Below are 19,649 nucleotides of genomic sequence, written 5' to 3'. Positions count from 1 at the left end.
ACCACTGTCAAATCCAGAACAAATGAAAACATTACTCTATGATGGCTTCACTCATTCTCACTGGGACAGAGTTGCATTTCTGTTGTCCCAGTCACAGAACCAAGCCCACAGTACTGTATGCATCAGCAAAATTATCACATGTCCTCATCTTATCTGTGCTAAAGCTTGAAGGATGTTTCTCAGGGTCACTTGGCAAGAAAGGAGAGCTATGTTTTCCCCACTGATAATGCATCTTTTGTGTTGGCTCATAGAGAAGTCACTCATAGTTGTTCAATGGCTCTCTAATCTCCATCAAATCTACCATGTTTGCATGCAATCTCTCTCACAGACCAGTCACAAGAAGGTCTTGTTTTGTGCCAATTCAGACAGACCCCTCATTAACAACACCTCTTGCCATCAACAGCAAAAGGAAGTGATAAGTAGAAAAAAAAAAAAATTCTGGGTTTCCATTTTACTGGGATGACTGAGAAAGGCAAAATTTTCTATCACACATACAATTTCCTTTTGCAGGAAAGCATCTCAGAGACCCAAAGACATCTGGACCAGGAGCTATTCAGTGTACAAACAGTCTTATCCAGCAGGTCACTGTCTTGAGTTCATTAAACAGAACTTGGACAATGTATGAGGTTGTAATTACTATTTCTGTCTCCAGCTCACATTTGCTATATAGCTGTCTTAAGGAATGATGCCACAAATATCAAAATATCTATCAGCTCTGAAAGAATCAATACTTGGCCAAAAGCTTTAACATCTGCATGACAAACAAGATCCACTCCACTGCCTTTAGTGGACCTGCCTTAAAAGCCACAAGAAAATACTGCCCAAAGCTGTTATCACAGAAAAGGGTTTCCCCAGACCCATTTTCTTCCTCTCTTAGCTTAACTTGCAATCCAAAACAAACTGAATGGACTCCTGCCCATAAACTCTCTTGAAAAAAAAGAAAAAAGAAAAACAGCAAAAAAACCTCTCAGTTATTCCTTCTCACATACACTGCAACAGAAACCACACCAACTTCAAGACCTTTTCCTAAGCAAAACAGAATAGTTCCCATGTTAACAATTTAAAAAATAATACCAACCAACCAAAAATCACCAACTTGACTACACACACTAAGACCAGCCACACATTCCTCTATCTCTGGTCACCAACATACTCTCCCAAGCTCCCACCAGGTACATTCCCATCACCTGACCACTAGAAAATGGAGCATTACACCAACACAGAAATGACAACAGCTTCTAGTAGTCTCATCCAAACTACCAAACATCCAGGAAACCCACTGCAAAACCTCACTTTGACCAGGCCTAGACTGATTTTTTTGTTTATTTATTTTTTTCCTCCTCTGAATACAAATCTGGGACAGCAAAACATTCCAGACACATGCAATTGCTCTGCCAACAACTGCTCAAAGACATTTCAGCTTTTATTCAGCAACAGGATAGCCTCCAAATAACTGACTACCCACCATTTCCAGAGATAACTGGGGCTAATTAACAGCTCTAGAAACAGCTACAGATGTCCACCACCCATCTGAGTGGCTTTCAATGCCACCCACTTTCAGTTATCTGCCTCTGAACTTTAGCCTAAGCAGCAACCAAACTGATGGCAAGACTTCTCCCAACATGAGATTTGATTACAGATTGATTGATTAACTGAAGAGGCTCATCTGCTTGATTCTCCTCAAACACTGCAAGTAACGAGTACTGCTACCTGCAATTAAATCTGCAATAAAGGACAGGCACTGATGTAATGTGAGGTTAGCCAGACAACAGAAATGCACCTACTCTGTACACTATTGACCCCACAATACTCAGTTTCAAACTTCAGTACAAAAAGGTGATTGTAATGCTACACCCACTTTGCTTTTCCAATATTTGAATGTTTGAACTCATCATGAGTAATGAGCAAGCCTTTTCAGCAAGCTTATTCAGCATACTTTAGAAAAACTTCCTAGAGACTGGAAACAATTATAACTCCCTGCCTCACCATAGAAATGCAAGACAGGAAATAGTTAAGTCAACTATTCACTGAAATATTTCATTTCTAAAGAAGGTCTATTTTTAATTCCTTTCTTACTGTTCAGGTTTACTAATTGTCCCAGGCTAAGTTCCAGTGACTGCACTACTCTCTTCTGTCCTGCTTCTAGGAGATAGAAACAAACTGAATGTGGATGTATAGGGGAACCCAGACTTAGAATAAATTTTGATGCCCCCTTGGTTTAACCCCCCAAAGGTAAATTATGAGACTCTGTGGTGACCCAGAAGTAGTTCAAAAAACAAGCTCTCAAACCACAAAAGAACTGTTTGCACAGAGAAAGCTGCCATGCTTAAATTTCAGACATCAAAGACATAGCTTTGTAGGGGAATATCTGGAGAAGCCCAAAACATACATTTTAACATTAAATGTTATATTAAAAAAAAACAACTCTCCTGCAGTGCCAAGTGATCCTCCCACCCCTCTGCTCTCCTCTACCAAGCAGGGACCAAGAAAGACAGGTACCATTGTTACCAAATAACCCTGAACATCAGGAAAAGATTACTAAACCAAACATGTTCCTGAAAGTGCCACTAGCACAGGGCTGTTTCACAGAGGGCCAATGCAGACAGATTTGGAACAGCTGCCCTTGCCTGCTGAACCTCCCAGACACAAACTGCCTCGACTACAAGAAACGCATAATCCGTGTTTGTCTTCCTTTGGTGGATCATTGGCTTCAGGATATAGATTGTCATAGTATATCATGGAGTGAAAACCCAACCTTCCTTAATAAAGAAAAAATTCTAACACAGAGCAGTGACATATTTAAACCATCTAAAACAGAGAAAGCACCTGCAGTGTCAGACCACATCATTTATGGCCTTATTAAAACATCTTTTTTTCCTTGTCTTTTATCTATTTCTCCCCTGCCAATATAGTTACACCTCATTTATTTCCAAATTAACAATGTAATTCCCATTAATTCAGTAACAAACAGGAATCTCAACTCAGGACAGTAGTGGCTTATGCTGACAAGAACAGGTCTGTAAAACGCCAGTGTGAAGCTTTAAACCAAATTTATTTATTAAAAAAACCAAACACAAAACAAACAAAAAAATTGCACTCTCCAACTAGAATCAACACTACCTTGATGCAAGAACAAATGAAGAACATTATTGATGGGACCAGCCCAGCCCTGACATAATAAAATGGGGAAACAAATTTGTTCTGCCTACGTCAGTCAGGTGCGCACACGGTGCGGCACAGCTTTCGTTCCAAGAATCGCTGCAGAGCCCTACCCCTGATGTGAGGGCACCCTAGAAAAAAGATCCCCTCATTCCACCCTTGGCAATACATGCACACCCCACAAACCTGACACCCCAAACTAGAGTTATGGGTGACTTTTTTTACAGACATCTGTGCTTTGCTTCAAGTTGGGTCGAAGGAGGAGGGGAGGAGTCTAAGGAGCTGGGAGGAGGAAAAGCAGCAATGGCAACCTACATCCCAAACCCAACTCAGCTGACTGTGGGGGCTTCTGGAACCGTCCCTACATACAGTACTTTATTTGAAAATTACAGACATACATGACAGGCATGACCACTGAGCAACACAGAAAGGGAAATACAAGCACTGGGCTGAACTAGCAGAGGCCATCAAATGGTTCAAGGGTGCAGACACATCCCTCATGCATCACCACATTGCTGGTCCCTGCTTCTACCAAGCAGCTCAAAGCAAAAATAAAATAACTTAGACAAATATTTGTTCTGAGACCATCATATTGGTACTGTTGGCAGCTATCAAACACTGCACTTATACACAGCACTTCGGTACACGGCTAAATAGCATCTGAAGTTGCCAGAGAAGGAGCCACTGGTGATGGGAAGGCACCAGCAAATAGCAGCAAAGCTCCAGTTGAGTTTTAAAAGCTGTGAGACCTGCAGGGAAGTGGCATGTCAGCACCAAGACTCAGTGGTCCTGTGCACCCTTTGAAGGTGTAGAAACTGAGCACATCATGCTTGCTATTGCAGGGAAAGGCCCATGCTGAGCACCCACAATGCACTCTGATCCACTGTGGGTCTTCTGTCAGTGTAACTCTGCTGATGCTTGTAGACTTCTTGCCAGTTTAGACAACAGCATGTGAAAGAATTAAGTTGGCTCCTCAAAACCAAATTAGTTAAGTATGGGAGGCTTTCCAAAATCGAGTAACTGATACTATTTCAGTACAGCTGCAGAGTTCAGGGGGTTTTTTTTGTTTGTTTGAATGCAAAGGTCTCTGGTAATATCAAAGCCTGCTGACAAACTTAAGAATAGCAGGACAACAGCAGGAACCCTTCTTCGGGGACATGAACTAGAGCCACAGAAGATGTACTTCCCAGAGCTCAGAGAACCAAATACTCTGGCTTTCACATTTCTCTTGCATCTTACAAAACTCTCCAGTTTTTCAAAGGTAGTAGATGGTACTGCTACCTGGAAACTCACATTATTTTGAACAGATGGAAGTTCTCCTTCTATTCAAATAGGATTTAAGACAAAACCTCTTGTGAAGAGTAAAGTTTCTGTCCAACTTTATTTCGGACCCAAGACATCAGCCTTTGCAAGCCAAGAAATATGAAATCAATACCCAAATCAGCTGTGAAATTCTGCAGGTGAGAACAAATCCAGGTAAAATGTGGGCTTTTTTTTTTTTCCTTAGGTTAGCAATAAGGAAAGAAAAGAAATGAGGATCTGTAAAAATATTCCAAATAAATACAAATAACAATACAGTATCAAAGGTTGGGATTGCACCAGCAGAATTATTTTCCACTCTGAGGTTATCATCAGTTCAGAAGCATAACAGAGGACACAAGCAGCAGAGACATACAGAAGACAGCATCATGCATGGATGACATACAGAGTGTTTCAAACATAGCTCAGAAGTCCTGTATGGATAAGGATGTTAATGCACATTCTACACATAAATCTGGCAGCATGCTGCATAATCCTTATACTTTCAGTAACTGGTGATGCTTTTTTTTTTTTTTTTAATTAAAAAAAACAACCAACCAACCACTCATTCCTACCCCAAACCACCCCAACCATCAATCCCTGTCTGAGGGTCCTGTTTTCATCCAACCACCCCTTCTCCTGCATTTCCCTTTCCTTTATGAGTGCATGAATAGAGAATTGCAAACATTTCACACTGCACGTTCCACTCCAAGTCCTGGATGAGGGGCCTGTTTATTCTATGAATATTGCACTTATCCACTCACTGGATTTTTTTTTTTCTTTTTTTTCTTTTTTTTCCTCAAGAATGCAGAGTATTTGGGAAAAATAGAAAAAAATAGTAGGATACAACACAGGAAAATATGAGTTATTAACAAGCTATCTATGAAGGTCTAAAATTAAATAGTACTAGATCTATTGTGTTAATACTAGTAATATGAAAATAATGAATGCTTTATCAAATTCCCTTGTTTTCATATAAGATAAAAGCAGTAACTTTTTTTCCTTTTTTCTTTTAACTGAGGAAAGCAATGAATATATATTACAATAAAATATGATTCATTAAGATCTGAAAGCGATGGAAACAATTATATAATGCCTTCGTCAAACTTCAGAGCATCATAAAGTCTTTAGGGTGTGTGTATTCACAAAAGCCAAATCATCTTTTCAGTTGTGCATGTGCAGAGGTGAAATTCCCCCCCCCCCCTTTTTTTTTTTTTAAGGAGTCCATGAGCCAATTTCAGTTCTTCCCTATTTTGTGTTGCTATTACTGTTAAAATTCTGTTAAATATCACTTAAGTATCTTGACACGCACCCACCATAGCTTTTAGCTTGAAAAGTTTGGCTTGCAAAGGACTGGTGTGTATGACTACACCCACCCACTGCAAGGCGTGAGAGCTAAAACAATGAGCAGGAATTGCCTCCCACGGGGGAGGGCTGCTAACAAAAAGAAATTAATTACTCTTGGTGTTACGGGAAAGTGTTTTGAAAGGGGAGACAAGGAAAACTAGCAATTAAACTTTTCAGGCATTATATAAACCTCAATAACGAACTCAGAAGTGCTCATTATTATTAAAGTTGCAGTATACAGCAAGACACAAATTTTCACATTCTGAAATTTTTGTTCTCTGGCATTGAAGTTTGGATTTTCTGCTGGTCCAAATTCAAGACTTTTTGTAAAGCACGGACAGCGGGTGAGAGCACTGCGGTGCCAGCAGGCGTCTCTCCGCCCGGAGGAGGGCCCCCTTCAGCTGCAGATAGCTTTGCCCAAGCCCTGCAGAGCTCTTCTTCTTGATCTGGTTCAAAGACAAACCAGAAAAAGATAAATTTAAACAGTACTATTGATTTCTGCATTGAGTGTTCACTGAGGTGTACGTTACATTTAAATATTGCTCTTGATCCAGTGTCAGTTCTGACGAATTTAGTAAACAAAGCTTAATGCAACATTAACATTTTAGAAAAGAGCTAAAACACTTCTAGCACTACACTGTCCTCTGAAGCACCCTGACAGGCTTTCCTGCCCTGCAGTCAGCTTTTCTGGTTTAGCTTAAGGCTCTGTTGCTCCACTAGTGGTGGAAAGGACTTGCTATTTGGGGTATCAGCGGAGCTGACCAAAACTAGCTGCTTGCTAATGGAAAAACCAATTATTTTCCTGATCTCTCAGCTGAAAGAATCAAAAAAGAGGTTTGTGAGAGATGCTCTGACAATAATAAGATGGGAGAGGGGAAAAAAAAATCTGCATTGGGAATATTTGGTTCAAAAGTGCCCTTTTAAACACAAGCAGTTAAAACAGCCACCAAACAAAGGGAAGCCCAACAGGGGGGTAAGTCCTGTGTGGCCAGCTGTGGCCCACACTGTTTTCTAGCATCAAGTAGGTCATTTGCACTCCATGCTTTTTGCTGGTGCAGGTGAGGGCAGTGGGAGGAGGGAGACCACCAGCCTGTCTACAGGCTTTGGCCTCTCCTCAGGGACCATGAAACCCTTAAGATGGAATAAAAGGGCAATTGAGCCACAGGACACTGTGCTGTTGCTTGAGAAAACCCTAGGAGCACTGCAGACACCCTCACACTGTGTCATCCTCTGCACAGCAAACCACCTCCCTACAAAAGCCAGACCTGAAGTGAGCCAGCAAGATGGCAACAGGCTGATGGTTGTTGTTACAGAGCTGGCCTGTGTTTCACAGGCAGATCCCAAAGCCTTCACACTAACTTGAGCCTTGTGTTGAGCCTGCATCCACCGGGGACCAGCCTCATGCAAGGCACACAACAGCCAGGCACCACAACCATCTGCCAAAAATGGCTTTGCCACCCCAAACCTTGCAAGGACTCCTGTAGTTCAGAGGTGCTCTGGGCTCGCCTTTGCTGGATGCCAGCGTGAATACCTATAGTAGTCTGAGCTCTCCCATCTGCCTGCTGCTTTCCTCTCCCTGGATAGGGGCTCATGTCATGCTGCACCGTACTTGGAGAATTCAGTGGCTCAATGCAGAAGATCTGGGAGCTGTGCTTTTACATCCCCCCATAGAGATGACCTAGTGGGAATGTCTTTAAAACAAAACTATTTAAAATAATAAGTTAATTCTTAATAAATATGTGCTTCAAGAAAATGATAATTATATACTGCACCTTTAAATAATGCACTTACGTTCTCTGCATTGGCTTCCATTTTGGTTTGTTAAAGTGCACTAATTCAAAATAATGAACCACTTCCGCATCATTATTGTGAAAACAAAATCATAACAACATTAATATGAGTCACTAAATCACTACTATTAGTACTGCAATCTAGCAGATAACTCTATGTATTGCTCTATTTAATACTGTCCAGCAGAAGAATATAATACTTCTATTATAATCTCACAACAGCTCCAGCAGTCTTTTACGGCTGCTACCATATTAGTACAACTAAAAATGGGGAGGAGTATGAGAGACAGGGCCACAACGCCTCAGATGCACACCCAGTAAGATGGAGCTGACTGGATATAAGCCTATACATGTTACATGGTAAGACATAAAGGTACAAAGAGGACCCTGCACACCACGATAGAAGCAGTTGTGCAGATATACCTCCTTCTCCTGCCACCACAATTCAAAGGGATCCCAACCAAACAGCCTCCCTCCCCACTTGGATGCAGGGAGCTGCCTGAACCACAGAACTGTTTGTAGCCAGTTGTGGCACCTGGATGTTGTTTCAGCTATCAAAAGGATATCAGTCAGATTAGCTGTAAGCAGCTCCCTCAGTGTTACCACGGAAATTGATAAATCATAACAAAACCAAAACTAAAACCCCACAAATAAACAAAAAAAAAAACGAACAAAAAAAAAAAAAAGGAAGAAGAAGAAGAAGAAAAAGACAGACAATAACAACGTATAAATCATGTAATTTTCTCTTTTGGCAGTGATACATCCCCAATGATACATGACATTGTTGTGCTATTTTACTCAGCCCCTTGATCCCAGCGATTTTAAAGCCTTTATAACCTTTACCTTCGAAGCCAAATCAGTATGGAACTCTGTGTATCATTTTGTGTAAACCAGCAGTGAAATGGTCTGTTCCCTCTCCTCCCACAAACAGATTTACAATGCTGCCTACAATTTAAAGGAACTAGATATTGATTGATTGACAAGGCCATTTAAAACCCCCACAACTTCCTTGTGTACAGCAGGGATTTAGCCAATTATGTTTACAGTACAAGAGTTGGCTACCTCACAAATAACTCCATAGTCCAATGGATACCTCTCCTCCTTTTCCTACCAGGCTACCCCTGCTGCGTGTCGTATTTCCATGCATGAGTTAAAAAAGGCAAACAAAAATGGAATTAGAAGAGGCAGCTTCCTGGTTACATGCATTGTAAAACTAATTGCTTTGATATTAAATCTCTGAGCCAGAGGCACACCTTTCCAATACAAATGTACTTTTTGGATTCAAGTGGGAACAGAAACACACATTTGGCTCCAACTTCAGTTTTAAGTGTTTTCTGGTAAAACAAGACACACCAAAAAAAAAAAAAAGATAAAAGAAAAAGAAGTAAACCCAGAATGCACAGAAAAGACAAAAAATAAAACACAGAAAACCAGTTCCCCCAGAATATACAAATGAAGGATGTGCAGACTGAGTTTGATGGCTTCCCCCCCACGTTGTAAACAGCGATGTTGCAGAAGGTTACTGCTGTTTCTGACTAATGCCTTGGTGGGCCCTGCCAGCAGTCAGTACACTTGGATTCAGACCAGATGGCAAAACTGTTTAAGTAACACTTTGACAGCTTTGCCGTTAGTGTCTTAAGGGACTTCTGTACATTTTGATAACATTTTTGAGAAACCTAACTCTGGGAAGAGGATTGACCAGGATCACCTGGCAGGAGTCAGGCACAGAACTGAACACTGAGCCTAGAAAGTAATTGATGTGCTTCAGCACGGGGTTTGTAGCTTTGTTTTCACAAGCACCAGTAGGCATTGCTGCCTTAGAACACCTGAAATCCCAACTCGAAGAACAAGACAGAAGAAAAGGAAACAAAAAGCCCCCAACCAATACCACCTGATTGCCTTTTCGGGTGAGTTACCAGTAACAACAAAACACAGCTGAAGTCAGAAACCAAATTTCTCTGCGATGAAAAGGCTCCAACTCTTGACCAACCGTTGAACACAGTACAAAACCCCAGGAACTTCTCTAAAGGATTAGAGTCCCTCTGTGTTTCAGAAACTTCCATTTTGCTTCTCATTGTGAGTTGCAGAAATGCATTCAAAACGCCTGGGTATTCCAGGTAGGGACAAGAATGACAAGAAAGGGAGCCAAGACTGTAAAACAGAGTTTGGCACAAAACTCCCCAAGTAGATGCAGGTGTATTTCTCTCTCACAAAAGGCACACGTTTGGTTTCCTATCAATAATGGGAAAGGTGGGATGTTATACCCTGTTACACATACAAGATTATTAACAACTTCACAAAAAGGCATTTGACTATGCTGCATCTTCCTCATAGTTCCTCATGACACATCAACCCCACAAACCTCTCCAGAACATGGCAGATTTGTCCTCAGCATAGACTCCTTTGTCCCTTTGTACAAACTGGAGCACAGGGAAACGTCTTTTTGTGTAGCAATTGTGTGGTTTTTGTTTTGTTTTGTTTTTCCACATGTACACAGCAGGAACAGTATAAATTAGGGAGGTTAAAGATATTGCAAATATTAGTTCTTTTTCTCCAGGTAATTTGAGGGAACCCAGCCTTTGAATGGCTTCACACCACTCATGATCTGGCAGTACCACCAGCCATTTGGGTTCCTTTCGAGGACCTCCATGCAGACACCTTCCTGAAACCCTGCAGTCTCTTCATCCCCCTCATAGTCTGCAATGGAAACATAGATGTCCTTGAGATTGTTGTGGATGAACTGGGATTTCTCAATGGGCTTTGGCCTGACCGTGGACACAGGAATACCATTCCTCTGCGTAGGGAGGTTGGAGGTGGTCTCTGAGCCCTCTGTACCTGATCGCTCAGGCTGCTTTCCCTTCACATCACCAGGCTGTGACCATGCGTTGCTGAAGGAGGAATTTCGACGGACGGTCCTAAGATGATCTGTAGCTGTTAAAGACTCATTTCTGCGCAAGGAGCACGACAGATTGTTGTCCTTTGGTGGTGGGGACACAAACACTGACTGCGGCCGGACGGCAAGTTGCCTCACACCGTTCCTCATTTTGACTGCTCCCGATGGCTTTGAAAAACCACCAGGAGGTTTGCTTGGGATGGGTGGCGTTGCGCGTTTGCTCTGGTTGATGGTGTTCAAAGCTTGAACCCTCTTCTCTATCTTCTCTAAACTGTTTGACTTGTTTTCATTTTTCCTGTTCCTGGCAAATGAGGCATCAGTCTCAGCTGACGTGGGTTCTTGCTGGTTATCAGGGACAGCCAAATAATGGGAAGGAGCCCAGCCTTCCATGTCTCCGTATTTCAGGTACCACCATCCACTGGCTTGCTTTTCCAGCACTTCCACTTCTACTCCTGCTGGGAAGCAAATTTCAGAATCCTGTACCTTTTGGTATGAGTCAGTGGTCACATAGAAGCATCTGGAGTAATTTTCTTGCTCAGTTTTAGCTGGTTGGCTAGAGCAGAAAATGGCACGGGAAGGGGCTGTAATGAGATCAGCTGAGCCCCTCCTAACAGGATCATCTTGATTCTCAGAAGCCGTGCGTGGAGGGCTCTCAGACTCTTCACTCCTTGAACCTTTAAGTCCACCTCTGAGTTGCCCAGTTGGCCTCAGCTGACGCCTTAAAGTGCTGATATCCATCTTTTCTTGGCTCTGTGAGTCTGCTTTGTTCAGGAAGGGTTTGGGCCTAACAATTGGCTTTGCTCTAATGGAAGGACTCTGCCCAGGTTCTTTCACCATGCCTGTTCTTGGTATACTACGTAAGCCAACATCTGAAGCTGACCTTGGTTTTGTCTCCTCACTCCTGGAATAATGACATTTTCCAAGATCTGGCTGGATATTTTTCTCTGTTTTGAGCTTCACAAGTGGTGATTTAGGAGAGCTCAAGCATGGAGAATTCTTTCGGATCAAAGAGAGAGAGGAGCTTTTCTGAGAATCAGAGTCTCCACTGGATTCCTTATTGGACAAAGCCTCTTCCACGTAACGCCTGAATCCCTCGTTCTCATAGATGGTCTCTTCTTCATGAGCAACGTCTTCTGAAGATTCTCCAACTTTGAACTTTGCTTTCTGAAGCGAGGACACGGCAGAGGGCTTGAGGGGCTGAAACAGTCGTTTCTCAAGAGTGCTCTCTTCGTGATGACTTTCACTCACTTCACACTCAGAGTCAAAGCCAAAGGCAGGCACATCATACTCAGGCTCTTCGTATTTCAGCTTATGGGGAGAGTCCTGGCTATCTCCTGAAGAAACTGTTCCAGCAGTTGTTCCTTCTTCAGAGTCTTTTGGCTTACTGGGAGGTGCTGGGGGAGGAACTTTTGGGCGGGTTAAAGTACTGGTTCTTCTGTTTAAATTTGGCTTCTTCCTTTTGTCAATGTAAGATGCTGGAGCCCATCCTTCCTTCTCTCCAATCTGCACATACCACCAGCCACCAGAATTCTTTTCTATAACCTGGGAGATGACAAGGAACATGTTACTCAGATGAAAATCTCAATCAATTATTTCCACTTTCCACTCCTCCTCTTTCAATCCAGTCCTCTGCAATAGCCAAATGTTACATTTTTTCCCAGTTGCATTCTTAAGGCTCACCTCTGCTTTTTGTCCTCCACGAAAACTTATGCCATCAGAGATACAGGACTGGAACTCTGCAATGGTGTAGTATTCCACTTCCACAGAGGGTGGCTCTGGTGGTTTGGGCAGCTGAAAACCCTATGGCAAATAGGAAGTTTTGTTCAACCAAACCAAGAAAACACTGGGCTGAACAGTAGCTTGGAAAAAACATTTGCCTTTATTCACTAAAACTCTTTCTTTCCATTTCTCCAGAGCGGAAGCTGATGTATTGAGTTGGGCCACAAGACAGAAACCTTTTAAATGCACACTGTTCATGTGGCCTTCCCCAGCTTTTAAGAACTGTGAGCAGTACAACATTTTACTGATGAGCTATAAAGGGTCATAGTAACAAGAGCCTGTGTACTCTGAGATTTTGTCCAGAAAAACTAATTTCTGGATGGTTTGCCACAACTGCAGGAAACTGCATTGCAGTTCTGCCTACCATCAAATACATAGCCTTAAAATGTCATCCTTATGAGCTATTGCTCTTCATCTGCTGCTGGATTTTTAAACAATCTGAAATAGTTAGTAATATGAGCTAATGGGCATCTGTCCCAGCAAGAAACCAGGATAGTATCACAGACCCCTGTGAAGAGCTTTGTTCAGCTAAGTGACAGGAAAAAGGAAGGACTTTGTTATCAAAAGATTACAGCTCCTTCCCGCAACAGAGACCCAGAATCTCCACTCAGTCCCAACACAAGATGCATTCAAATCACATAGAGGCTCCACAAGAAGCTGGACACTGCTCTTTACAATCATTCTGGCAGCATACCAAACTTCTCTGAAAGCTAAGTGCCTTTACATTAAGCTGTCACATTAGAGTTTGCTACAATTATTTTTGAAGTGATAAACAGGATGAGTCCTTTCAAGAATTTCAATATTGCAAGCTTTTCACGTTAGCACATTGCTCGTCTACAGGATGACAGTGAAGCTTCACAGCTTCTGCACTTCACTGTTGATGGTTCCAACACAAGAACTGCAGCATGTCAGGATCTCTTGCCACAGCCAAAGACACAAAATTATCTTTAGCCATTAATGGGAGAAAGGCAACTGGCACACTGTGGTTTACTCACACATCCCTCCATTGTAACTAACAATCCGTGTTTCATCAGGCAGCGCATGTGGCGTTCCACAGCAAACGCATCACTGCACCTTAGGAACCGTGTCTAACAATGTTGTAATTGGATGTTTCTGCACTATAAATGCTGAAATACAGCCAAAGTGCAGCATAATAAAATGCCTTCACATAACAGGATGGTTTTGATTAAATGAAGATAACTGGAAACAGCAGACGTGTTGTCTGACATGTATCTTCACTGTTATTTTTAGCACGGGATCAAGCGTAGCATTCTTGCCAAAACAAAATCTATTTGTAAATAATGCAAAGAGAAACTAGAGGAAAATACCAATATGCTATTTGTCTAGTTTAAGAGGCATCTCAGATGACAGAAAAATTACAGGTCACATACTGCTTGTAAGGGGTACAGCAATGATTAAACCTACATATTCCCTAGTTATAAACAAGCTATTAGTATTGTTTTTGTTCAAATAGACTACAGAGTAGTTCCTATCTGAACATGACATGTCTAATCTCAAATTGATCCGAGCTTCCAGAATTCTAGCTTTGAAGATAATCACAGGAGGTCTCATTCTTGCAGCACATACCCTTCCATAAGATTCCAAGACACTTTCAAAATACACAAGAGGAGTGACGTTTAGCCACCTCAAAGACGGTAGCAATGGAAGGAGGGGAGACCTTACCAGTTGTTAAAGACAAGAGGTGGCCAAAACATCCAGCCTGAACTAAAGACACCCACAGGAGGTTTAAACCTTTCAAGTCAGCCAGATAGGCTTTAATGCTCATGCACAGAACCTAACAGCTTTAGGATGTTCTCCCCTCAGTTCAGTACCTGATGGATATTACCTAGTTGGGGCAACGCTTTGAAAAACAGAACTTTCCAATGAACATTAGGATATCCAGAGGTCTGCTCAATATTTAAACAATAAAGTGAACAGGAACACAAATAAAGGACCTCTCAGATATCCACTCAACCTTGCAGAGCTGTAGAAAGTCTGACAAAGCACCCACACACACCTACCCCACTGCTAGCATATACCATAAACCAATACCAACCAGACTGGATTCTCTTCGAGGGGGGGGCCTTGTTCTTAGATTTGGAGAACCTGAGCAGAAGAGGGAGAAGGGAGAGTTTATTTAACCTTGTAAGTACTGCTGAACACATTTTTCAGTAACTCTCTGCTGTTCTGCATTTTGAGAACATCAGAAGACAGTATTTGCAATATTTAAGGCATCTCTATGAAACAAGGTAGGAAACTATGAGGGTATATTAGAAATACCAAGGTAGCTTAGCTATTCATCTCAGCTAAGCCAGCAAATTTAAGAGGAAATCTCTGCCAGAAAGTAGTGGATTGTATTTTCTGCTGGAACTGACCAGCTCCATTGGAGATTGGCCAGTAAAGAATTGGCCTAATACCTAGTTTTCCCCCCAGCAGTAAAAATAATCCACTAAATTAATAACACACTGTCCTCTACCACAGTATCTTGCCATTCCTTGCATGGATTAGCAATACCATCTGCATTTTGCCAGTGAATTAGTAAAAACATTATAGAAACTTTCCCCCAGGAAAACAGCAGGATAAATGCAAGAGAAGACATAGGTGGTCTCCTTGACTTTAACACACCATCACATCTTCTCCATTACTGGAAGTGGAGGGCATATTTTAGAGTTTCAAAACAAAAAAAAATTCTTCTCTGGGAAAAAGTAAACATGTCCTGGCTAAGACAGGAAAGAACCATCCAGTTCTTGTATGAAGTGAAGTTAAACTTCATCACTATTAATGAAGGACCATGTCCTGGGATCACTGCACATATACAGACAATGCAAAGATCTGCTTCAGTGGCCTCAGATATAAGGCCAGGACACATGAGACCTTTGCTGACAGGGGGTGCCAGCTATGAAAGGGAAAAAAATAGAAATTCATTGCAACCCAGTGGAAACCCAGCCTACTTTACTGCCTTACTTATTTGAGCTCTTTGCGGTGCTATCCTTGCTATGGCTGGGGATCCCTGGGCCAGTTTGGAAGCCTGCTTCTCTGGGGTCATCATGGCATTGCCATTAGAGTCATTGCACAGGATGGGCAAACTGATTTCCTTCTTGGTGATATGGGTTTCAGCTGTGTCATTTTCTGCTTGAGTCTCCTTGTCAGTTGACGATTTCTTGTTCAGGAGGTTACTGATCTCCATTATGTTTCCTATTATTTCCACTGGTCCAGTTAAGTTCTTTTTCCTAGATGGAAGATCATCTTTAGCCTTCTTCAGATACGATGCTGGGGCCCAGCCCTCTTTGCCTAGATACCTGCAGATGCAAAAGGAAACATTATCACATCAAACAGCCTTTTCATGCATTTCAGCTATAATGGCTAAGGCAAAAGCGATGGATGATAACAAACATTAAAATTGCAGTTCTCACAGAAGCTTTTGTCATCTCTACTGATTTATCACCTATTGATTAGACAGATCAAAATCAGCAGAGCTAACAGCAAATTATGGACTGCTGTTAAAAGCCACTTCTCATTCTAAGTAAGAAGTCTCTCTGTATAAGAAATACAATCACTCACAATGCAGACAGCTTTTACTCACAATGCAGACAGCTTCACCAGTTTGTTTCATACCACACTACCAGGCAAACTCAGCATTTCCCCACAGAGCAAAAATGCAGACTAGTGACTAAAATATTTTAATAGTTTTAGTACTACTTAGTGGCAGGTTAAAATGGAAAAGGGCTAAAATAAAGAGTATACAGAGCCCAGTCCAGAGCCCCTGCATCTGCAGTTTATCCCCCCTCACAACTATACTGAACACTGCCCCTCCTCCCATAACTCTCAGCCCTGTAAGATCTGCTTCTCTAGTGGAGAATTAGGGACTCAAACTACAGCAGCTTCCTCTATCATTGTAAGGTTGAGAAACAATTGGACTAAAGAAAAATGTGTTTGATGTAGACTCATTTTCCTGACCCTAGAGGCTCTTTGAAGAAATAAACTGGGAAATCTGAAGAGAGACCTCAATCCAGTACCTGTTCCTGGAGCACCAGCCCAAGCTGCTCATGCTCCACTTCAAACTGAAGTCATTGTTACACAGCTAGGCTTTTGGGAAGATGGATTTTCTCACTCCTGCCATTCCTAACACCTCAGCAGGCATTTCAGATTACAATCAGACTCCAGGGAAGAGCATGTGGATGAATTCTGCTTTTCCTAATGAAACCCAAACTGAAACCCTTCTCTCTTTAATCTCTCAGGATACCCAAAACAGGCACTTGAACTGTACATAGGAAAGCAAGGCACCATTAAAACCCTGAGTACTCAGGAAATCTGCAGGAAATACAAAGGTTAAAATGGTAGGACTCTAACACTCTTTAACAAAAATGGAAACTCATCAGACAACAGAGGAAGAAGCTGGGAGGTGTGGGGTTTGGGGAGCGTGTGATACCAACAAATCATTCCCTGGCACATCAGAACTTTGTCACATCAGCACTTGGATTCTGAACTTTGCAGTGAGGTTTCTACACTAAGGCATACCCTGGGCTCATTCACCACATCTAGACACTCAAGAGTAGTACTGGGACTTGATGGAGAGAACAGCAGGCTCAGAGAAGTGCCACAAAATTGATCAGAAGGCTGGAACACCTCTCCTATGAAGAAAGGATGAAAGAATTGTGGTTGTTCAGCCTGGAGAAAAGAAGGCTCTGGGTGTACCTTACTGCAGCTTTTTAATGCTTAAAGGGGACCCATAAGAAAGATGGGAACAATCTTTTCTTTTTTTGGCAGGGCCTGTTGTGACAGGACAAGGAACAATGGTTTCAAACTAAAAGAATGTAGATTTAGATAAGATAAGGAAGAATTTTTTAAAAAACATTTATGGTAAGTGTTGTGAAACACTGGCAAAGGATGCCCAGAGAGTGGCAGAAGCCCTATTCCTGGAAACATTCAAGGTCAGGTCGGATGGGGCTCTAAGCAACCTGATCTAGTTGAGAATTCTCTGCTCACTGCAGAGAGGATGGACCAGGTGACCTTTAAAGGTCCCTTACAACCCAAAGCATTCTATGATTCCGTGAAAACGCAGTGTAGGGTTGCTTCCCTGGACTTTTTTACTGCTATTCCAGTACAAAGGCAAATACAACCTAGGAATAGCCACAAGGACCTTTCTGTCCAGAATCTTGCTTTTTCCTCCGCTTCCATCTAGGTCAGCCAGGATAGTAGAGATACTGCTTCAACCTGCATACCTGTCTTCTGTCATACATGAAGGCAAAGAGATGGGATCTCCCCTCCTCAGAGAATTTAGTGACAAGTTTTCTTCAAAGATTCTGGTGTCAAAGGAAAGCATTCCAACAGCTCTGATTTTTGTTTGCTACATGGAGACTAACAAGAAGTAGCAAAATGCTAATAACTTGATTTGACTTCCAACAGATACACAGCACCCAGGCACTATGTTAAGATGCAATTTTTATCTATTAAACCCTGACTGCCTTTTCTGATAAACCCTAAACCAAGCAAGCAAAAAGGAAAGAAAGAAAAAGCCACATCCAGGGTATCTCTCAGTGCCATCTTCTAGCCCTAAAGACTTCTGCTTCATCCACTTTTGCAGTTGATGGCCCTTTTTCAGAAACTCTGACCAATGCTTCCTGCTTTCTGTGCATTGGGGAAGTTTATAACTTTACATCATCTGGAGACGTAAAGGTTTTCATCTGTGAGAAACCCACACTGGCCAACACAGCAAGCACTCCAGTTCCAAAGATTATTTTCAACAGAGCTTGATTGTGCAAAATCAGCAAGAAAAAACAGTTTACATCCATCTTAGTTTGTGGGAGACTTAACATGTGTGAGATCAGAAAGGCTGCTGCAGGCAGGTTCTGTACGGACTCGTTAGTTCTCCTGCCAACTGTCCGTATGTGCATCAGCCCATATAACCCTGCTGCTTCAGACACCTCTGACCCCAATGAATAGTAGCTGCAATAGCTGGAGAGTTAGTAACTCTGGGCAACATATACTCAGTAGAGAGGCTGTTGCTAGTTATTTCTTCCTGTGAGTTTGTAAACTCAATCTGAAGTTAATGCTGAGTAGTTGCCAGCAACTGCCAGTTTATTTGTGCAACGTCACAAATAGAAGCTACTCAGTCAAGTCAAATAGGCTTACATTTCACCAGAGCCCTTGAACTGGTACTCTCAAAGCCCTTTGCAAATATCACCCTAGAAAACTACTTAATCTCCTCATTTTATGGGGGAAAGAACCAAGGCAACTGCTAACCAGCTGCAGAGAAGTCCTGAATGGGTAACAATCTTTGTCTCGCATCTAAGAGTTGAATGACAAGGATCCTTCCTTCATTTATATTCACAACCTCCTGGAGACATTTCAAACCCCATTCCTCCTTATTTCACTGCAACTAACACCTCCCAACTGCACTTCATTCACATGGGCTGAGGCTCAGAACGAACAACAAAATGAAGATGCAGACGAATAACAAAAAACTTTGTTTAGAATATTGCTGCTTACTTGGCCTGCATTCCACTTGGTCACCATGAGACAATAATTGATACAAAGAAAGATCTAAATAACAGATACTAAATGTCAGCTATGATGATACCAGGAAGGACAGAGATCCACTGAACTCGGCACAACAGTAAGAAGGATCTCAGGTCAGAGCCTTTCTTTCACCTCTCTATAGACTCCCAATGATTTTTTTTTTCTAGAAGTCATGATTCACACTAGACAAAAAGGAAGACACCAATATTGCCTCTAGCTTCTGCAGCAGTGAAATGAGAGGGAGACAGAATTAGGTGCAGAGATTTGGGTCCTCAGTGATTCCAAAATCCTCCCTGTTTATATTACATGAAGGAAAAAATGGATTCAAACCATAGGAATGTTAAAAAAAAAAAAGTCAGAAGTGCCTCTGTGAGTCTGAGAGTAACATCTGCTTTCCAGCTCCAGAGCACTGGAATTACTCCAGAGGGAAGCAAACTAAGGGGGGAAAAAAAAAAAAAAAAAAAAAAAGAAAAGAAAAAGAAGGACAGGAAATGAGGATCAGCACATGGCCAGGAATTTGGAGAAATTACATATTTAAGGTGGAACCAGCTAATGTCTTTAAGGTGGATTCCATTTGCAAGCTGCTGGATTTGTTTTTATTTCTACACGTTGAAGTGTGTGTTCAGCCTCCATTACCCGGCCCAGCAGAAAACAAGGCAGCAGCAGGGTCCAACAGCAGTCTTTTCCTGATCCCTCTCTGCTCACACTCAAGTGCAGGCGAAGGAATTGAACTTTTAAGACACTCAATACTCAGAAAAGCACATTTCTGCAGAAAATTAATCCTTTTCTGAGTGGCACCCAACAACAGTCAGAGCAGTTTAAATCTAATAAACAGTTGGAGATCAGCTAGCTACTGAGGCTGC

At 42.0% G+C, this 19,649-nt stretch overlaps 1 protein-coding gene across 1 annotated transcript in view; it reads right to left on the bottom strand.

Moving 5' to 3' along the window:
• Nucleotides 1–10,134: 10,134 nt before the first annotated feature.
• The window catches only part of SH3PXD2A (SH3 and PX domains 2A), a 252,459-nt gene continuing 242,944 nt past the window's right edge, over nucleotides 10,135–19,649 (bottom strand). The window contains exons 12-15 of the mRNA XM_054382243.1: nucleotides 15,232–15,566; nucleotides 14,324–14,373; nucleotides 12,169–12,288; nucleotides 10,135–12,030 (exon numbers count right to left, since the gene is read on the bottom strand). Coding sequence (XP_054238218.1) covers nucleotides 10,135–12,030; nucleotides 12,169–12,288; nucleotides 14,324–14,373; nucleotides 15,232–15,566 — 2,401 coding nt within the window. The remainder of the gene's footprint in view (nucleotides 12,031–12,168; nucleotides 12,289–14,323; nucleotides 14,374–15,231; nucleotides 15,567–19,649) is intronic.

The sequence above is a fragment of the Indicator indicator genome, chromosome 7, assembly GCF_027791375.1.
Source record: "Indicator indicator isolate 239-I01 chromosome 7, UM_Iind_1.1, whole genome shotgun sequence".
In the NCBI taxonomy this organism is placed as follows: Eukaryota; Metazoa; Chordata; class Aves; order Piciformes; family Indicatoridae; genus Indicator; species Indicator indicator.
The sequence above is the reverse complement of the archived record's forward strand: the minus strand, read 5'-3'. Positions and strand labels throughout refer to the sequence as shown.